Source organism: Jaculus jaculus, chromosome 6, assembly GCF_020740685.1.
Source record: "Jaculus jaculus isolate mJacJac1 chromosome 6, mJacJac1.mat.Y.cur, whole genome shotgun sequence".
NCBI classification, from domain to species: domain Eukaryota; kingdom Metazoa; phylum Chordata; class Mammalia; order Rodentia; family Dipodidae; genus Jaculus; species Jaculus jaculus.
Window position 1 is genome coordinate 71,327,120 of NC_059107.1, and position 19,979 is coordinate 71,347,098.

The 19,979-nt window shown below is 38.1% G+C and overlaps 1 protein-coding gene across 4 annotated transcripts in view; it reads right to left on the bottom strand.

The window, feature by feature from the left end:
• The window catches only part of Wdr37 (WD repeat domain 37), a 118,960-nt gene that overhangs the window by 61,671 nt on the left and 37,310 nt on the right, over nucleotides 1–19,979 (bottom strand). For all 4 annotated transcript variants that reach the window (XM_045152548.1, XM_045152550.1, XM_004662204.3 and 1 more), the window contains 6 exons: nucleotides 18,192–18,287; nucleotides 17,842–17,906; nucleotides 13,496–13,631; nucleotides 9,907–9,978; nucleotides 3,444–3,488; nucleotides 435–511 (listed from right to left, as the gene is read on the bottom strand). In XM_045152548.1, the coding sequence (XP_045008483.1) occupies nucleotides 435–511; nucleotides 3,444–3,488; nucleotides 9,907–9,978; nucleotides 13,496–13,631; nucleotides 17,842–17,906; nucleotides 18,192–18,287 (491 nt within the window). The remainder of the gene's footprint in view (nucleotides 1–434; nucleotides 512–3,443; nucleotides 3,489–9,906; nucleotides 9,979–13,495; nucleotides 13,632–17,841; nucleotides 17,907–18,191; nucleotides 18,288–19,979) is intronic.

Genomic DNA, 19,979 nt, shown 5'->3' on the forward strand with positions numbered 1-19,979 from the left:
CACCAGTATGTGTACAATACAAATGAATTTTCTCAATCTCAGTTTTGAAAGCCAGAAATCTAAGATCCAGGTTCCTTCCTGCCAATTTGGTTGTTGGTGAGGGCTCTCTATTCTGGCTTGCACATGGCTTCTATCATTCTATACTCACATGATAGGGAGAAGAGAGAGTAGTGTCAGAGCAAGAAAGCATATGAACACACATTGTTCTTTGATGTACATTCTTATAAGAACACCATGCTTAAGACCTCACTTAAACCTTGACCAGTTCTTCAGTGGTCCTATGTCTAAATATAGTCACTTTTGGGGATTAGGGCTTTAACATATCAATAGGGGAAGCAAACATTCAGTCCATACCAGACACTCTAAATGTATTCTAAAATTTGAACACACCCAGAGTCCAGGCTGAAACTGTCAGAGTAACTAAACATGCTTACACTAGTGTCAGCAACAGGCTGAGGAGTCGGCAGCTGTACTACATATCTCCAAATGTGAGCAGTCTGATCTCCTGAAGCTGAAGAGAAAAAAATTGGAGGAAGATTACCTATTGTGCACACCATATTTACAATGTGATAATCTTTACTATGCAGTAGTTAAACATTAGTGAGGTGTTTCTAAATTAGTGACCATTTACTATAATGAGTATATGTTATTTAAATAACAGTGTCAGAGACTACACAAATATTAAGAATAAGACCTTTTTACAAAACTGTAATTACAATTATTTATAAAAACATTTCCCCTTCATTTTAGAATATAAAGTTGTGGAGGTTCTGGGGGAAAAAATGTATAGACAGACTTTATTTTCAATCTATCTAAGTAAAAATTCTATTATACTATAAATGTGACTTCAACGGATTATGAGATGCTTACAGAAATTGAGTCATACTCCTTTTCATCCATTTATCAGTGACAAGACTTTCCAGTAAGCCAGGCACCTGTCAGTCCTACTTACTTGTATTGCTTTCCTATTACTCTTTCAAAAACCAGCTGGAATTTGTAAGTAAATGCTTTAACTTAGGATGTGGAGGCCAGAGTACAAAGCAACAAGGCATAGCAGACACTCAGATACACACCAGAATGGTCCTATCTCATCCCTCACCAAAGCAGTCTGGCTTCCATCTTCTCTTCACTGCTGCAAAGCCTACTTATAAGATATCACCATGTGCTGACAATAGTGAATGGCAGAAATCAATTGCTGTCCAGACTTGCTGATTTCCCTTCTAATCAACAGCATATAAACTGCAGCCTAATTCTCTTCTCTCTCTCTCCATTACTTTATCTGCTTCAACGTTTCTAAGTTCCTTTTTAAACTATCACTTGGTTTCACCCCTTCCTTCTTTTTAAATGTGCATGTGTGCACATATGTGTGCAAGTGCACATATGTGTGCATGCATGTGGAGGCCAGAGAACAATGTCAGGTGTCATTTCTCAGGAATACCATCTACTTCCTTGGAGATAGGGTCTCTCACTGGCCTAGAGCCACTAATTAGGCTAGACTGCTGGCCAGCAAGCTTCCATTATCTGCCTGTCTCCACATATTCAGTCTTAGGATTACAGGTGCATAACACCATACTCAGCATTGTTATGTGAATACATACTGAGGATCATACTTAGGTCCTCATGTTTGCTCAGTACTATACCCATTAAGCTATCTTCTCTGTTCTCACTGCTCCTTTCTAAACCTTTCAATTATATCTAGACGTATTCAACTGCAACTAGTCTCCTTGCATTCTTCTCCTTTCCCCAACATACAGCAAACCATCAATGGAATAAGGTTTAAATCTCTTGTCTGATTTACTCCTGAAACATACATTAAGGTATTAATTATCCATGAACATCTGGGCCTGGAGAAATGACCTTCCCACCATAGTCTTTTCGCATATAAAAATTCTCTGACCAACCAAATGATCACTGCATGTCACACATTAAAAGCATTTGTTCTCAACCTATCTCTCTCAAAAAGAAAAAAAAGGTCATTAAAAAAAGGGCTGGAGAGATGGCTTAGCAGTTAAGTTAAGATGCTTGCCTGCAACGCTTAAGAACTCATGTTCAAATCTCTAGGTCCCACACAGCCAGACACAGTAATGTAAGAGCACAATGTTGAATATGCACACAAGGGGGCGCACATGTCTGGAGTTCATTCACAGCAGTCTGAAGGTCCTGGTATGCCCATTCTCTCTCACCCTCTCTCTCTCAAAATAAAAAATAAATCAGGTGTGGTGGCATTCGGGAGGCAGAGGTAGGAGAATCACCATGAGTTTAATCAAGGACACCCTGAGAGTACATAGTGAATTCCTGGTCTGCCTGAGCTAGAGTAAAACCGTACCTCAAAACAATCAAAAAATAATAATTTTTTTCATGTAAAAAAAAAAAAAGTAGTTTTGCTGAGCATTATGGCACTTGCCTTTAATTGAAACACTGAGGAGGCTGAGGTAGGAGAATCACTATGAGTTCAAGGCCAGACTGAGACTAATTCCAGGTCAGCCTGGGCCAGAACAAGATCTTACCTCAAAACATAACCCCTGTCCTACCTCAAAAGCATTTTGTGCTCAGTTTCCTTTTTAAACAATTCTTCCTTCATGAAGCACCCTGTCATGTCAACTTTACTTCTTTATCCAAAGGTAAGAAAAATCTGGTCCATAGGCCAAATCAAGAAAGTTCCCCATTTCTGTAAATAAACTGCTATGTCCCTTCATATCCTCTCTACTAAAGAGAAATTTCCATGCTACAAATGAGAAGCTGTGACAGACTACATGGTCTCTATCAAATATGAAAATACTTACTATCTGGTCTGTTACAGAAATCTTGCTCACCTTTGTCTGGTCTATTAAAAGCCAGTACCTCCTTCAAGTTTATCAGTCATGGGCCAAAATGCAGGGCTCTACAGTTGTTGTGAAAGCAACAGTAGTTTCTAAAACCACTGTCTACAATGTGACAAACCCAAAGTTTCACATCTTAGGTAAATTATCTAGAAAGTGGTTATAAATTTATATTTATAAATAAATTTATATTTATAAATACAGACTCTGAAAAGTTGCTGTATATTATAGTACATGTGGTATTATATTTTCTTCATTTCTTTACTTCAGATACAGAAATAATTAGGAAACAGCAGTTATCACAGAGCTTCAAAGAAGTGTGTCACAATCAACTATAAATGAATCATCAAAGACAATAATAAAGTATTTCATAACAAGTTCAAAGAACATTATAAATTTCTTTTAATATCACAATATATTCAAATTATCCAATTGTTGGTGTACTATTCTGAGAACTACAATTCTAGATATTTTTCAAACTTTCCATTCATTCATAAATATATACTATAGATTGTCTAACTTTCATAAAAGTCATGGATAACTCTTATGCTACTGACAAAAGAATGCTTATAACTGTTTTAAGATTATCAATAATTTCATTCAATAAAAAAAGAATTAACATACCAGTGAGAGCCAACTGCTCTGAGGGATGAAATTTTATAGAATTTACTGCAAAATAAAAATATTAGGAAAATGAGTTTAAAATAAAAAAAGCATGTTATTAATATTAGCTATTATATGTATTGCAAAGTTAGAATTTAATATTAAAGGAACTATGATAGCTCAATACTATATCCTTCCTTTTGATTCAACTATGAATAAATGTATAATTAAGACAGAGGCACAATAATAAATAAAGTTATGAACCACATTACTAAATGACAGGACATACAATACAATAATATTAACAGTCTACTTTCATAAACAGTCATTTAGAGCTAAAAAATAAATCAACATTAAAAAAAGAAAGTGGGGATGGGTACGGTGGCACACGCCTTTAATCCCAGCACTTGGGAGGCAGAGGTACGAGAAACACTGTGAGTTTGAGGCCACCTTGAGACTACATAGTGAATTCCAGGTCAGCCTCAGCTAGTGAGTCCCTTACCTGGAATCACCCCACCCCCAGAAAAAAGAAAAAAAAAAAAAGAAAGTGATGCTGGACAGATAGCTTATCAGTTCAGGTGCTTGCTTGCAAAGCCTAAGGACTCATTTTTGACTCTCCAGATCCTACATAAGCCAGATGAACAAAGGTGAGGCAAGTGCAAGGTCGCCCATGCCCACTAGGTGGTACAAGCGGCTGGAGTTCGACTGCCCTGGCTGAGGCCCTGGCAATTCTTTCTTTCATATTTGCTCTCTATGAAATAAAATATATAAATAAAATAAATTAAGTAAGTGTTGTTATGAAGAGGCAAAAGCAAGCTACAGCATGGAGACACTGCTTACTCAGACCATATTATTCAGCTTTGCTCCCCAGCTTACAGAACACTAATCTATTCTGTGAGTTGAGACCCCAAGAGTGAATTCCACCAGCTTTAGGGGATGAGTGAAGATTAAGAGCTCAAAAGGGAAGCTTGGTGAAAGTTTTCTTAGGAAGCTTTCATTTTTCTTAATAAAGAAGCTAAAACCAGAGAAAAAGAATCCCCAGTAACTTCACTTCCCTTTCCTCTTTCCTTCCTTAAATATAGAAGTGCTATCTTAATGGATGTTTAGTAAGAAATCAAACATGAGCCCATAAGCCTGCACACTAATGGAAAAAGACCAGGTCAATGGGACTAGACACATACTAACCAAATCCTGAGCCTACCTATCCATCAGGAATTTGCCTCAAGTAAATCCTACATCTTAGAATGGAATAAACCACTGTCATTCACTCTGACAAAGTAGTTGAACTTAAGTTGCTCTGGATAGAGCCAATCTTCACTCCCATGCCTTGGAAAGACAATTCTAGAATGAAGACATGGCTTAGTGATTAAGGCATTGCCTGCAAAGCCAAAGGACCCAGGTTGGATTCCCCAGGACCCACGTAAACCAAATGCACAAGGTGGCACATGGGTCTGGAGTTCATTTGCAGTGGCTGGAGACCCTGGCACACCCATATTCATTCATTCATTTCTATTTCTTTCTCTCCCTCTCTCTCATAAAGAAAATGTATATCCCTTACACACAATGTAGTGGGAATTTTACCATACCACAATTTACTTATTTCTTTTTTTAAAAAAAATTATTTTAATATGATGGAGAATGGAATTTCAAAGGGGAAAGTGTGGGGAGGGGAGGGAGGGTATTACCGTGGGATTTTTTTTATAATCATGGAAAATGTTAAGAAAAATTAAATTAAATAAATAATCAAAAAATTATTTTATTTATTTATCTACTTGAGAGAGGCAGATAAGATAGATGTGCTACCTTGCGCATCTGGCTTATGTGAGTCCTGGGGATTCAAACCTGGGTCCCTTTGCTTTGAGTGCCTTAACCACTAAACCATCTCTCCAGCCCAATTTATTTTTTTAAGTATAATTTTGTTCATTTGAGGAGAAAGACAGACAGCTAGCATAGGTACTCCAGGGCCTCTTCCACTACAAAGAAACTCCAGACACTCTCACCACTTTGTGTCTGACATTACATGGGTACTGGGGAATTGAACCCAGGCCAACAGGCTTTGCAAGCAAGCACTTTTAACCACTGAGCCATCTCTCCAGACCTATCAATTATTTCTTTTAATGAAATACTGTTAGCTATGCCACTAGAATGATATTTTTCAGAGGAACCAAATGAAAAATGGTAGAAGATATTTTACTATTAGCATTAAAAATACAGATAACTTTAGGAAGATCTGGTAAAAACTGTAGTCACCTATTAAAGTAAAAAGGCCCACAATAAGTAAATTTATTTAAAGAATAAATGTAAGGTAAGGACATAGAGAATGTAGTACTCATTCTACAAAATTTTGTTTATTTTTGAGGCCCTAGTAATATTTTTGGAGAACTGTTACTACAGGCAATGCAAAAGCACAAAAAAAAAAAAAATCTGTGATTTGAGGTGGAAAATAAAATAGGTAAGAAAGAAAGCAGTATGTAGAGAAGGTGCATGCTTGTTTATACAGTAAGCTCATGGCGGGAGAGAGTCATAAGACACAGATGCCACCAGAAATAGCTGAAGGACAGAAGGTGCTAAGTAAACAGGGCATGAAACTCACATAGAGTCCTAGGCTGGAAAGAGACCAGAGATGGGCCTAAAGGTGCTGAGATAAATGAGGAGTCATTCTCTCAAGTATTTAACTCTATACAAGCCAAAGGTGATGCTAACTGAGTCTGTAACTATGAACCTATGCTGAAGACCTGGTGGAAGAGGATAGAGACACTTGGGCCCTCCCATTAGACTATAAAACTAGCACTGTTTTTTCGTTTATACAATTAGTGTGTTTCAACAAGCATGTACGAGTCCAGCTGAAGCTGACTTCCAAAAATAGAAGAGTATGTACACCTATCAAAGGAATGGACCAAGGGACAAGCTATGGGAAGCACAGATTGAGTAGAGATCTTATATCCCATGAAAAGCGAAAGAATAAATCAAAAAAAATTGAAGGGAGGAGGATACTTAATAGGTTGATATTGTATATATGTAATTACAATGATTGTAATGGGGAGGTAATATGATGGAGAATGGAATTTCAAATGGGAAAGTGTGGGGGTGGGGAGGGAGGGAATTACCATGGGATATATTTTGTAATCATGGAAAATGTTAATAAAAATTTAAAAAATAAATAAAAATTTAAAAAAAGATATGCCCCTCCTGAAAAAAAAAAGAAATTAAGGTGCTTGCTGGCAAAGCAAAAGGACCCAGGTTCAATTCCCTAGTATTCACATAAAGCCAGATGCACAAGGTAGCACATGCATCTGAAGTTTGTTTGCAGTGGATAGAGGCCCTGGCATGCCCATTCTCTCTCTTTTTATCTGCATCTCTCTCTCATACATACACATAAATAAATAAAAACATCTTTAAAAAGAGAGAAAGAGAATGAATGGACAGAAGTATCCTATGGACATGGATAATGGTGTACCCAAAAGCCATAGATTGTTATAAGAAAAATTTCAGTGCCTGGGTGGGATATCTTCCAGTGAGGTGATTGCCAGGGAGGTCCCTGATGCCCCCAAAACATTAGAGGCCATTGCCAAGGCTCTTGGTTTCCCACCAGAACTAGATGGTAAGACACTATGGCTGAAGACTCCACATGCTTGGGTTACAGGACACTGAGAAATCAAACTGAAGCTAAGCTGGAAACCTCCCTGTTGACTAGCTGTCATGATGCTGGAAAAAGTTAGATAGCATGAAGCTGTTTGGGAGAGAGAAATCATAAGCAGTGTTTAACAGCAGTGGATCATGCAAGCCTTATAGCTGGCCAACCAGGCCAAATGTACTAACTGGTGCAGTAGTGGCATGTCTGTTGTAGGATAAATCAACTACTCTCTGATTGGACTGAAGGCCTACTCCATGCCTGGTACTGAAAACCTACTCAAAAGCCTATGGCGGGGGAGGTCATGAGCCCTAAGAGAGTAATGCCTGCTACTGTCTGGCTAAATGCATATATTATGTCCACCAAACTACCCTCTAAATAATTTTTTATGTTGACGTCTATTTTTTAAAGCTACTCTCACTTTTTGTTAGACAGGCTTCTCTTTTCAGATGGCAATGACCACTGGGTGACTCAAAGGTCACCATACTGCTGAGAAGAAGTAACAGTGGAATGTTCAGCACTAAGTGAGACATCTCTATCATACCCTTCAAGACTCAGGGTCCTGAGAAGAGGTAGCAGAACAGCTGTCAGGGTCAAAGGAAAGATAGTGCTGCTTACAATGGTGTCTTCCAGACACAAAATGGTCTTAATATGTATGACTTCACAGTGCCTGACACGAAATGATGATGTCAAAATAGAAGAGAGACAGAGCTGGAGAGAGGGATCACCAATTAAAGTACATGCCTGCAAAACCTATAGACCCAGATTAATTTCCCCAGTACCTACATATAGCTAGATACACAAAGTGGTACATGCATTTGGAGTTTGTTTGCACGAGCTAGAGGCGCTGGTGTGCTTATTCTCATTCTCATTTTCCCTCTCTCTCTCCAAACAAATAAATAAGTAAAAATATTTTAAAAATAGAAGAGAGACTAATTGAAAAGAAGGGATTCAATGGAGAGCGGATTTGAGAGGGGGGAAAAATAGAGGTAAGGGTGGGAATTATCATGGTTTATTGTCTATACTTATGCAAGTTGTCAATGAAAAGTTTAAAAAAAATAGCAAGACAGATGACTCAGTGGTTAAAGGCACTTGCTTGCAAAGACTGAAAGCCCAGGTTAGATTCCCCAGTGCTCATGCAAAAACAGATGTACAAAATGGCACACACATTTGGAGGTCATTTGCAGTGGCAGAATGTCCTGGCATGTCCATATTCATTCCCTCTCCTCCCTCATAAATAAGTATTTTTAAATAAATAAGAATAACCTGGATTCTTTTCTCTTTCAAAAATGGAGGACCTCTAACACCCCATTTTCCTCAACTTGAATAAAAGCTGTCTCTGTGACAGAATGGAAGCAACCTGAAACCCAAGTCTCTTTCCCCTACAAAAGGACCTGTTAACCTGTCTCACAGCTAAACTGTTCTAGCAGTGTGTTCTAGCAGCCTTTATCTCATGAATTTCTATAAACTTTAAGATGGCCATAGGCTCAGTAGGGAGAAAATTAAACATATACATATATATCCTCCATCTGCCAAACTATAAAAACTCCATTTTCCTCTGCCAAGGTTTCTTTCTGTACTTATTTTGAAATGCAAAAAGAAGGGGGTCGGGCTGGAGAGGCAGAGGTGGCTCAGTGGATATGGTACTTGCCTGCAAAGCCTAGGACCCTGGTTTGATTCCCCAGTATTACATATAGCCAGATGCACAAGGTGGTACATGTATTTGGAGTTTGTTTGCAGTGGTTGGAAACCCTGGCATGCCCATTCTCTCTCTCCTTCCTCTCTATCTCTCTCTGCTTGCAAATAAATAAATAAAAATATTTTTTTTCAAAAGAAATACAAGAAAACTAAGGCAATGGGCTTATGATCCTAAGTGCACAGTGGCAAGACTATCTCTCAAAGATAAGGGTGCAAGCCGAGCATGGTGGCACACGCCTTTAATCCCAGCACTCAGGAGGCAGCAGTAGAAGAAGCAGTGTGAGTTGGAGGGGAGGGGAGAGGAGGGGAGGGAAGGGAAGGGAAGAAGGAAGACTCCTGGCACACAAAGCTAAAACTAAATAAATAAGATAAGTATCTTACACAATGTGAATATTTCAGTGAAATTTCTTGCACATGGTTTATACAAAATTTTAAAGTATAGATTAACAATTTGTATATTGCTTAAAGCTTCTTCCTTTTATTAAGTCAGTTTATTCTAGTGTCTGAATATATCTCTTTTTCCAGACAATCAAAATAGTCAGGGTTTTTTTGTTTTTGTTTTTGCTTTTGTTTTTAATGTGAGAGAGAAAAATGGCACAACAGTCATGCCTGGTGATGCACATCTTTAATCCCAGCACTTGGGAGGCAGAGGTAGGATGACCACCATGACTTCAAGGCCACCCTGAGACTACATAGTAAGTTCCAGGTCAGCATGACCTAGAGCAAGACTCTATCTTGAAAAAAAAAAAGAAAGAAAAGAAAAGAAAAGGAAAAGGAAAAGGAAAAGGAAAAGGAAAAGGAAAAGGAAAAGGAAAAGGAAAAGGAAAAGAAAGAAAAAGAAAAAGAAATGGCACAACAGAGCCTTAGCCAGTGCAAGCAAACTCCAGCCTTTTGCACCACCTTGTGCACCTGTGTATCCTATGCACATACGTCACTTTGTGCATCTGGCTTATGTAGGTTCTGGGGAGTCAAACCTGGGTCCTTAGGCTTTGCAGGCAAGCACCTTAACAGCTAAGTGATCTCTCCAGCCCAAAACAGTCAAACTTTCTATCAAGTAAAAAACTATCAATATGGTTGACTTTATCATGAAAGATTTTTAAAAGAAACCAAAGGAAATAGATTCGGATTATTGTGCTCTTTTAGGTAAATGCTTACCTGAGCCCACATGTCCTGCATATTTAACAAGGCACTTTCCAGTCTCTATGCTCCATAGCAAAGCTGTGTGATCTACAGGATCAAAATAAAGAAGCCACATGTAGCTATATCAATTTTAGTCTCTTTAATGAAATAAATACTTTAAAAATGAAAAGTCATAATACCCCAAATATTTCTTGCAACTTTCACTCTAATGTTCTGTAAAATTCAACTACTTTAAGAAAATATTTCCAAAATTAAAGGAGCTGTACTTGACCATGAAATTAGAAACGGGCAAGTAGGAGTTGACTTTCTAATGCACAATTACACTGAATGCTTCATGCATGAAACATATATAGAAGTCATTTGTATCATTCTTTTACTGAAGTATTAGAACCTTCCAGAACATTTTACAATATCCAAATTCAATTAGCAACCAAATCCAGTTAAATTTTGTGAAATGACAAATATTCCTTGAGCTTTTCCTCTTACAGGTATGGGGGGAGTAGATTCGAAGAAAAATCTAAGAAATACATGGCAATTATCCCAAAGAAATTTCAGAAATAAAGAAAAGATCTTCCTACACTTGTGAGATCTCCAAAGCAACCCAAGGTGGTCATGTATGAACAAAATTCCAAACAAGTCAAAGAACTATCTTCAATACTTTAGTTTTTACCTTTAAAATGTAGACACTAAGCTCAACAGATCATTCTTAGTGAACTTAACCCAATCAAAGAAAAAAACTCGCCACATAGTCTCACTCATCTACATCACCTAACCTGAATCTACCCAAGATAACTTACATACACAGCAAGCATTTCAAGGACTAGACACTAGGATGGAGGGAGAGGGAGGGAAGGGCATCAAAGGGGTGGGAAACACTAATCTAGACCAAAACGGCAATGGTACCGTAAAATTCTACTTCCTAAAAGGTAGACTACATGGCTGAACCTTCACCAGGCCCTTACAGGAAACACCTAAACCACAAGACACTGGAGAGGGTAGGATCAAGTCTAACCTAAATCTTCTACATCTTCCCTCCCTCCCTCTCCCCCCACTCCTCCCTAACTCTTGTATATTAGTTATCTTTTTCCTCATTTTCTTAGTGGGCTCTGACCTGTAACTCCCAGTACCAGTATGGGGCTAACATCCACAATGAGCTTTTGATCAGAGAAACCTACAAGGTTTCCTAAAAGAATGACAGATTTCTGTCAGAGTACTTGATGACCCACCAAAGATCAGTGGTAAGACCCTATTGCTGAAGACTCCATATGCAGCTGAAACGAAAAATGGAACGGCATGGCTGGAGGCCAGGAGAGAGTCAGTCCCCAGATAGTCAGCATGTCTAGTGCCAGAAGGTGCTACATGGGCGACTGGGGGAAATGACTAATATCCGTCCAAGTAACTCATGGACTAACCTACTTAGCAACAAATAACCTCTTGTGATGACCACACAAGTGCAATAGTGGCACACAGCCATGGTGGGGAACCAACTGCTCTTCATTTGGCTAACTGATCCCCTCAGTGGTGCAGGACCCATAGCTGGAGCTGGGAAACAAGTCAAAACCATATCCAAACATAAGCCCACTCTCCAATATCAAGCTACCATCAATCATAGGGTACAAGAGGGCCTACACCTATTAAACTCTCTATTTAAAAAGTAAGGGTTATCTCATTTGTCCTGGTGCTAACCTACTCTCCGTTGGAGATTCTGCTTCTCTTTTCCAAGTAGATGTAGATCCTAAGGAGAGAGCCAGCCCATCATACCTCAAAAAGGCCCCAAGTGAAACTAAGGAAAATTGGTGAAACAAGCAAAGGTGCTGTTTTCCCGATGAACCGGATACTAGCACAAGGGGGAAGGAAAACAACACAGAGAAAAATCAACGCCTACCAAATCAGAGAGGCCCCCAACACCTCATCACTGAAGCAGACCAAAAATGAACCCAACATAGCTCAGGGAAATTTTGTGGAAGAGGGGGCGGAAAGTATGCCAGAGCCACATGTTGTGTCATGATATACAGAGACGTTTATCGTACCAATAACTGTGGGCTAACTCCACAATGCACGACCCATATACATCAACAAGGAGGGGCCAATGGGGAGGGGGTAGGTCACAGATGAGCCTAATAATGGTACCAAACTGCCTGTATTTGCTGAATAGAAAACTAATAAAAAAAATTTTTAAAGAAAAAAATAAAAATTATGCACAAAAATGTCAGAATCAAATCACATTAAAAATGTACAAATAAAAAAATATAGACACTAGGGAGCTAGAGAGATGTCTCAGCAGTTAAGGCACTTGGCTGCAAAGCCTAAGGACCCGAGTTCAATTTCCCAGTACCCACATAAAGCCAGCTGCACTAAGTGGCACATGCATCTTGAGTTTTTTTGCAGTGTCAGGAAGCCTTAGACACACCCCAATAAATAAAAATTTTTTTAAAGAGAAAAGGTACTTTTTTAAAAAAGTAGAATCTAGTGAGAAGTCAAAAGGTCATTTTAAACAAGTACCATTTAAATTTTTTTTTTTACTTATTTGCACATGTGTGTGTATGTGTGTATATACACACATGCTAGGGCCTCTTGCTACTGCAAATGAACACCAAAACTTGCACCACTTTTTGCACCCAGCTTATATGGGTGGCTTGGGACTTGAACCCAGGCAGGTAAGCTCTGCAAGCCAGCACCTGTAACTACTGAGCCATCTTCCCAGGCCCTTAAATAGTATTTTTAACTTTGAAATTTTTAATTTGAAGAGGTATTATGCCCTATTAATCTTAGCTTTCATAAACTATCCTGCTAGTGGTAAGACCCTGCCCATGACTCCTGAAAGCAGACACACCAGTCTCCTCTGACAACTAAGCTGCCTGTAGAACATGCATTTGCCAGTTATCATCTGAACACTTGCTTAGTTAACAAGTATATCTCCAAATCAGAAGCACCTGACCATGAACAAGAACTAAGACAAGTAAAACCTACCTAAAGTTTAAAATATATTCCATTTGGCTTGTGTCCTACCATCTAAGTATTGATTATATTATGAAACACAAGTAAATCCAATCCAACTGTCACCTTCTTCAAAAACTGAAGTCCACAGTTGGCTATGAGACCTACCCACAGGACTCCTAGAAAGGAAGGACTTCATGTCTCAGGAGAAGCAGCTATTACATCAAAGCAAAAGCTTTAGTTCTTTTCTTTCCTTCCTTCCTTCCTCCCTTCTTCTTCTCTCTTCTCTTTCTGTCTCTCTCACTCTCCCTCTCTCTCCTTTTGGAGACAATGAGACAGGGATTCATATCATAGTCCATAATGGCCTGGAACCAAAACTCCTACTGCCTCTACCTCCCCAGTGATGGGATTACAGACATGTACCAATACTTCTACCACTTACCATTCAAAGCCCTTTAATAAACCAGGTGCAAGCCGGGTGTGGTGGTGCACACCTTTAATCCCAGCACTCGAGAGGCAGAGGTAGGAGGATTGCCATGAGTTCGAGGCCACCCTGAGACTCCATAGTGAATTCCAGGTCAGCCTGGGCTAGAGTGAGACCCTCTCTCAAAAAAAAAACAAATAAATAAATAAATAAACAAACCAGGTGCACCAGTGTCTGACTCACCAGCAGACGCTGTCCCAAGCACTACTGGCTGTGTCCTTGCAACACTGACATCCCAGATACCATCCCTGTGACCAATGTATTCCTTCACGAGCTGACAGATGGCCCTTGATGTGGTGGTTTTAAAGCTGGAGACAATCTAAATCAAGAAGAAATACTTTTAACCATTTAATGAAGTGAATTTTTTAAGTTACAAAAGGTACAACAGTAAGATGTCTTGAAAAATAGGTCATTTAGCAGAGCACTGGAAACACTGAAAGATCCTAGTACAAGTATGGCCAGAATGCCTTGCACAGTAAGCCTAGTCTCATTTAGTTCAGAATGACAGAGAATGAAGTTCTTCCAGAAGCTTCCAGACAAACTCCACTATGCATGGCTTGACAAGAATCACACAAGGACCATCTTACTGCACAAGAAAAGTACAGGCAGGCATTTCAAGTCACTCTTCCACAAATCTCAGACATAATTTTCATATCCTTAGAAAACAAATCAAAAGGACTGGAGATGACTTAGCAATAAAGTTGCTTGCCTGTAAAGCCAAAGGACTAAGGTTCGATTCTCCAGGACCCAAATAAAACAGATGTGCAAGGTGGTACATGCATCTGGACATTGCAGTTGCTGGAGGCCCTGGCATGCCCATTCTTTTCCTTCCCTCCCCCACCCCCGCTCACTCAAATAAAAATAAAAGCTAAAAAGAAAATTACAAAAAAAAAAAAAAAAAAACCAACGAGCTAGCTAATCATCCAGACACGATAATGTCAGGAAGAATACCCTTCAAAAACATCAGTGTAGAGCCAGGCATGGTGGTGCACGTCTTTAATACCAGCACTTGGGAGGCAGAGGTGGGAGGACTGCTGTGAGTTCAAGGCCACCCTGAGACTACAAAGTGAATTAATTCTAGGTCAGCCTGAGCTAGAGTGAGACCCTACCTCAAAAAAAAAAAAAAAAAAAATCAGTGTAAATACACCCATCAGTGTGCTCACTGGGAGAACTTTCTTTTCATTTTTTTAACATTCTGATCATTTATGCCAATCACATTATTATTAAAAGGGAAGAATCAAAAAGACGACACTTGTAACAGACGAACAAGTTTATTCAAGATTATTTATTGAGCACTTGCTGGAAGCCACATGCTGCACTAAATGGAGGGAGACAAAATTATACACAGAGCTCTGGGCTTTGGGGAGCTCACATTCTAATGCAAGACAGACATGAAAATGGTACAAACAATGAGGAATACACAAAGTAATGAGTTGTCCCATATTATGACATACACAATAAACAGATCTCATGTTCTCCTATAATGAAAAATACAAAGTAAGGAAGAAGCTAAGCACAAAGATTTATTTCGATTTTGGCCTTAAAATTCTCAACTAAGAGAAAACGTTTTCAACTGTAAGTAAAACACAAAAATATAGATAAAGAATAATAAAACCATAAAATCAAGTAAAAAGCAAAATTTAGCAGTTTCATACAGCTTGCTTTAAAAAATAATTCAGCAAAGCCCTGAAAATGTATCTTAGTTTGGTCTTCCATTTAGGTGTGATCCCCTGTTACATCAATTACATATGTGAATTCAAACTACCCCCAATACAGTGAAAGACAAACAAAATGCATAATGAAGAAATGAACACTTTTACAAGTGATATAAACCAATTCTATTTGGTTTTAATTTTACAGAATATAAAAGGACTTGTTCAATCTCAAACCCATCATTATTATCTTCTTTGCTTTCTGAAAGTTATCCAACCATTAAAAACAGCAAAATGTACCTCTACAACAGGACAATATATGTGAGAATTTACTTATAGAAAGTGCTATTCAGATGTCAAACAATATGATTTGTATTTTAAGAGGGAGTGAATTTACAGACCATGTAAAACTTTCTCCCATAATAAATTGAAGTAAATTTCATTTTCCATGTTTCTCATCATTTTTAATGTATGAAACATTATTATAAGACTGGAACCACAGTTTTCACCTACCCCATTCATGGGGTAAGAAGAGCTACTGTTGCAAAAACAGAACTGTATTTCTGGTGTCATTTTATAAACAGAAAATAATATGCTATTTATGAATACTATAACATGTAGTCTCACATGCTGCTTCCAAAATATCCACTATACTTTGAGCATATATTTAAAGCTTAAATCCATTAACTTAAAGGCAGTATGGTGGTGTCAACTTCTAATCCTACCACTCAGGAAGCCTGAGGTAGGAGAACTGCCATGGGGAGAACCAGTCTGAACTTCAGAATAAGTTTTAGGTCAGCCTGGGATAGAGTACACACAAAGACAAAGTCATTGACTTATAGTCACTATTTTTACAAAGACACCCAACAAAACCAGTGGAATTGCTTAGAAGGAATGTTCAGACAGAAAAGCAGAAGAATGAAGCAACTAAATGATACGTACACCTATCATCCTAAATTATTTCAACTGTAATACAAGCAAAAGAACTTTTAAAACCAATTAGAAATGGCTTTCTCACAAAAGATGCTCCCTAAGAGTATTTGCAAATATTCTCATAAGTTCCTTTAAAGCAATTTGCAGGTCAGACTGTCTTACCTCCCTCCTGACAGCATTGGATATAAGTCATTAGCCACCCAGGACCAGGGCAACCTCTTCTGGGTTTACTTATACACTTCTGTGTTCCCACTATCTCACCAAACATGCCACTTGCCTTTCATAGGTCTGAGTCAGAAGGAGGGAAAGGAATGAATCTACAGTGCAGCATTTTTCTTGTTGCACTAAAAAGCTTAGTTTTAATACAAAGAATCCATGCTGCAGTACAAATCAGAATATATTCTGTTACCAAATTATTTTTAATTTTCAAATGTTTTGTTTTTTATAAGATTAGTACACATAGTGTGTAAAATGCTACAAAGATTAGTAATAGCCTTTTAGCAAATTCTAATACTAAAATGACTGGGGCTTTAAATATTTCTAATGTATTTTTAAAGCAAGGTATTATTGTATATGTCCTTACCTTTGTCAAAACCTTGTTTTATAGCTCATGGTAAAAGATATCTATAAATAAGCATTTCTTCCTCTACTTCAGAAACAATGAGAAAGTTTTGGAATCCTATGATCACACACTGTATACAAAAATTGTAAGCACCAGAATAAGCAGAATAGTAAGAAATTAAATAAAGAAGAACATAATTTCACACTTCATTTGGAGGAAAAAATACAAAGTTAATGTTATTACAATTTTAGAACTAGCATGGGCTAAATATTCTAAATTTTATAAGAAAGAAAAATCAAATAAATTAGCAACTTATACTATAAATGCTATCAAAGTAAACAGAAAATATCAGCAGTGTTCATATATTTACTTTAAGTAATTGCCACAGACTTTCAAATGAGAACTGGCAGAAAGACTACATTTGTCCTATTAATTGCAATTAATCTCACTGTACAAAGTGGAAAAAAATTAATATTTATGCAAAATATGTGTTTATGCAACCATAGTAAATTTGATGCAAATTTTAACTTTTTCCTCACATTTGACCAAAGGAGGGTACATTCACTAAGGTTTACTTATTAGTATTTCTTATTCATATTCAAAAACTGCAAACTAGAGGTGCACACATTACTTCAAAATAGTACTTCCTCACATAATGATTCCCCAAACAATTAAATCCCTCACCACTTAAAGTTACCACAAGGTATTTCTTTAGAAGTAAAAGTCCATGACTGTCCTGATTTACCTCAGAAATAGACCTTCATTTCCTCATTATACTTTTTCTTTTATTTTTTGATTTTCGAGGTAGGGTCTCACTCTAGCTCAAGCTGACCTGGAATTCACTATGTAATCTCAGGGCAGCCTCAAACTCCCAGCAATCCCACTTCTGCCTCCCAAATACTGAGATTAAAAGTATGTGCCAACATGCCTAGTTCATCATACTTTTTAAATTGAAAAAAAGAAGAGCTAAAACATAACTTAGCCCAGACTTAATTTTTGCTCCCTTATGTTGATTTATTAGTTTTCTTTAAATTCAGACCCTTCACATCAATCCAATTAACAATATAAAATATATATTTATTCTAATGTGCTTATTAATTTCTCCTCTATGAAATAGGCTCCCTAAAAGTATTTGCAAATATTTTCATCAATACACAACGTATTGATCTTGCTGATTATTAGGGAAGGTTATCATCTAAGTATCTATATGCTGTAGCTGTTTAACATACAGCATGGTACTTTTCAAAAATTAAGTTTTTCTAGAAACCAGACATTTTCCTTTTTCTATTATACATTTCCAATTGGAAAATATGCAACTTAAAGTACACATCTGCACATCTTAAACACCACATGACTGGCTCCAGAGCCATTGCCCTGCATACCTTGCTGGTGGAGGCCTTGTAGGTTGTCTTTAGTTTCTGAGAAAGCTGACTGGTACTGTGACTGGCTGCAGAGACAGAAAGCTGACAATGAAATACCAGTTACCCAAAGCACCTCAGCATCACAATGCTCAGCTTTGTCTGATACAGGAAGAAAGTAAAACCCAGAAGATCTGATTGCCCACCATGACATGCAACAAGGATTCAGTCCCCAGGCTCTTTTCTCATCTAGACCCACACCATAATTATGCATTTCAAGTCCAGCTACCAGCCAAGAGCAAATGAGTCAGGGTCCTTCATTAAATTTAAATTTACCTTGATAAATAATCTGTACCATCCAAGCATTCACCTACCTTTTGTTTTCAGTTGGCCCTTACTCAATTCCGCCCCATCAATTGCTTGTCCTTCGGCAGCCAAGCGATCATTAAGAGTATCAATTTCTCTACGCACTGGAAATAAAGTTTTTTTCAAAAATGTAAAAGATAATTTTATATTTTAATATATTCAGCAATTCTAAAACTAGCACATATAAAAATGTTATACATGTGGCTGGAGATACGGCTCAGCAGTTAAAAGGCACTTTATTGCAAAGCTTGATAGTCAGGGTACAATGCTCTAATACCCACACAAAGCCAGACGCACAAAGTGGTGCAAGTATCTGAAGTTCATGTGCAGGGACAGGAGGCCCTGGCACACTCATATTCATTAATTCATTCATTCTCTCTTGCTGCTTCTTTCTCTCTCTCAAATAATTTTTTTAAATGTTACATACAAGATGATGAGATGGCTCAATAGATAAAGTGCTTACCACAAAAGCATGAGGACTTGACACTGGATCTCCAGCACTTTCATAAATGTTGGGAAGGCATAGCATCCCACCTGTAGTCCCAGCACATGGGAAGCAGGAATAAGGGATTTCCTGCACAAACTGGTTAGCTAAAACAATAAGCCCTAGGTCCATGTGAGAGACCCTACCACAGTAAATAATGTGAATGACGGACGGGAAAGACATCTTACAGCAACTCCTGGTCTCCACATACAAGTAATATAAACATACATGCATGCCACACACATCCACATGCACAAATGAAAAAGTTGTAAGGATCATCAAAACAAAGACTTGAAAAATATTGTAAAAGGCAAGATCACAATGTTAAGCTTCCAAAAACCCCAGCCACCATTCCAGCGGTCATTGCAAAAATAAAATTTCGGGTCTGGGGATGTTGGGAGAGTACTTGCTTAGCACGCAGGAATCCCTGAGTCAAATCCCCAGCACGGCATAAACTGGGTATGGTGGCAAAACCTATAACCTCAGCATTCAGGAAGCAGAGGCAAGATGATCTTGAAGTTCAAAGTTATATAGCAAGTTAGGGGCCATTCTGGGCTACATGTAACCCTGTCTTAAAAAAAAAAAAAAAAAAAAAGGTGTGGTGGCACATGCTTTTAATCCCAGCACTCGGGAGGCAGAAATGGAAGGATTGCTGTGAGTTGGAGGCCAGCCTGATACCACATAGTATATACCAGCAATCTTACTGAGAAGGACCCTCAGCGAAATGGGAACAAGAGAGGAGGGAAAAGACGGTACCAACACATGATGTATCTATCCAAAATATGTTCTTAATAAAAAAATTCTTAATATGACATACCTTATTTTTACTTTGTAAAAAAGTTGGCACCCAGGTTTGATTCCCTAGGACCCACCGTAAGTCAGATGCACAAGGTGGCGCATGTGTCTAGAGTTCATCTGCAGTGGCTGGAGGCCCTGGTGTACCCATTCCCTCTCCCTCATTCTCTCGCTCTTTTAAATAAATAGAATTTTTTTAATTAAAAAAAAGAAGTATACACTTGTACAATAGTGGCACAACAGCCTCTGTGGGTAACCCATCATTCTCTGATTGGAGATGAGACCCACTCAGTGAGAGAGAATTCATACAAAATACTGGCAATCAAATCACATTTCCATAGTCAGTAAACTCATTTTACATAGAGAAGCTCCCACTGCTATCTGGAGAAGAAGAGTGGACATGCACCCCAAAAACCTCTCAAATAATTTTGCATACTCCCTTTAGCCCAAGCTGCTCTCACTCTTGGCTGGAGAATCTGCTTTATTTTACAGATGTCAGAGAAAAAAGAGGAGAGTC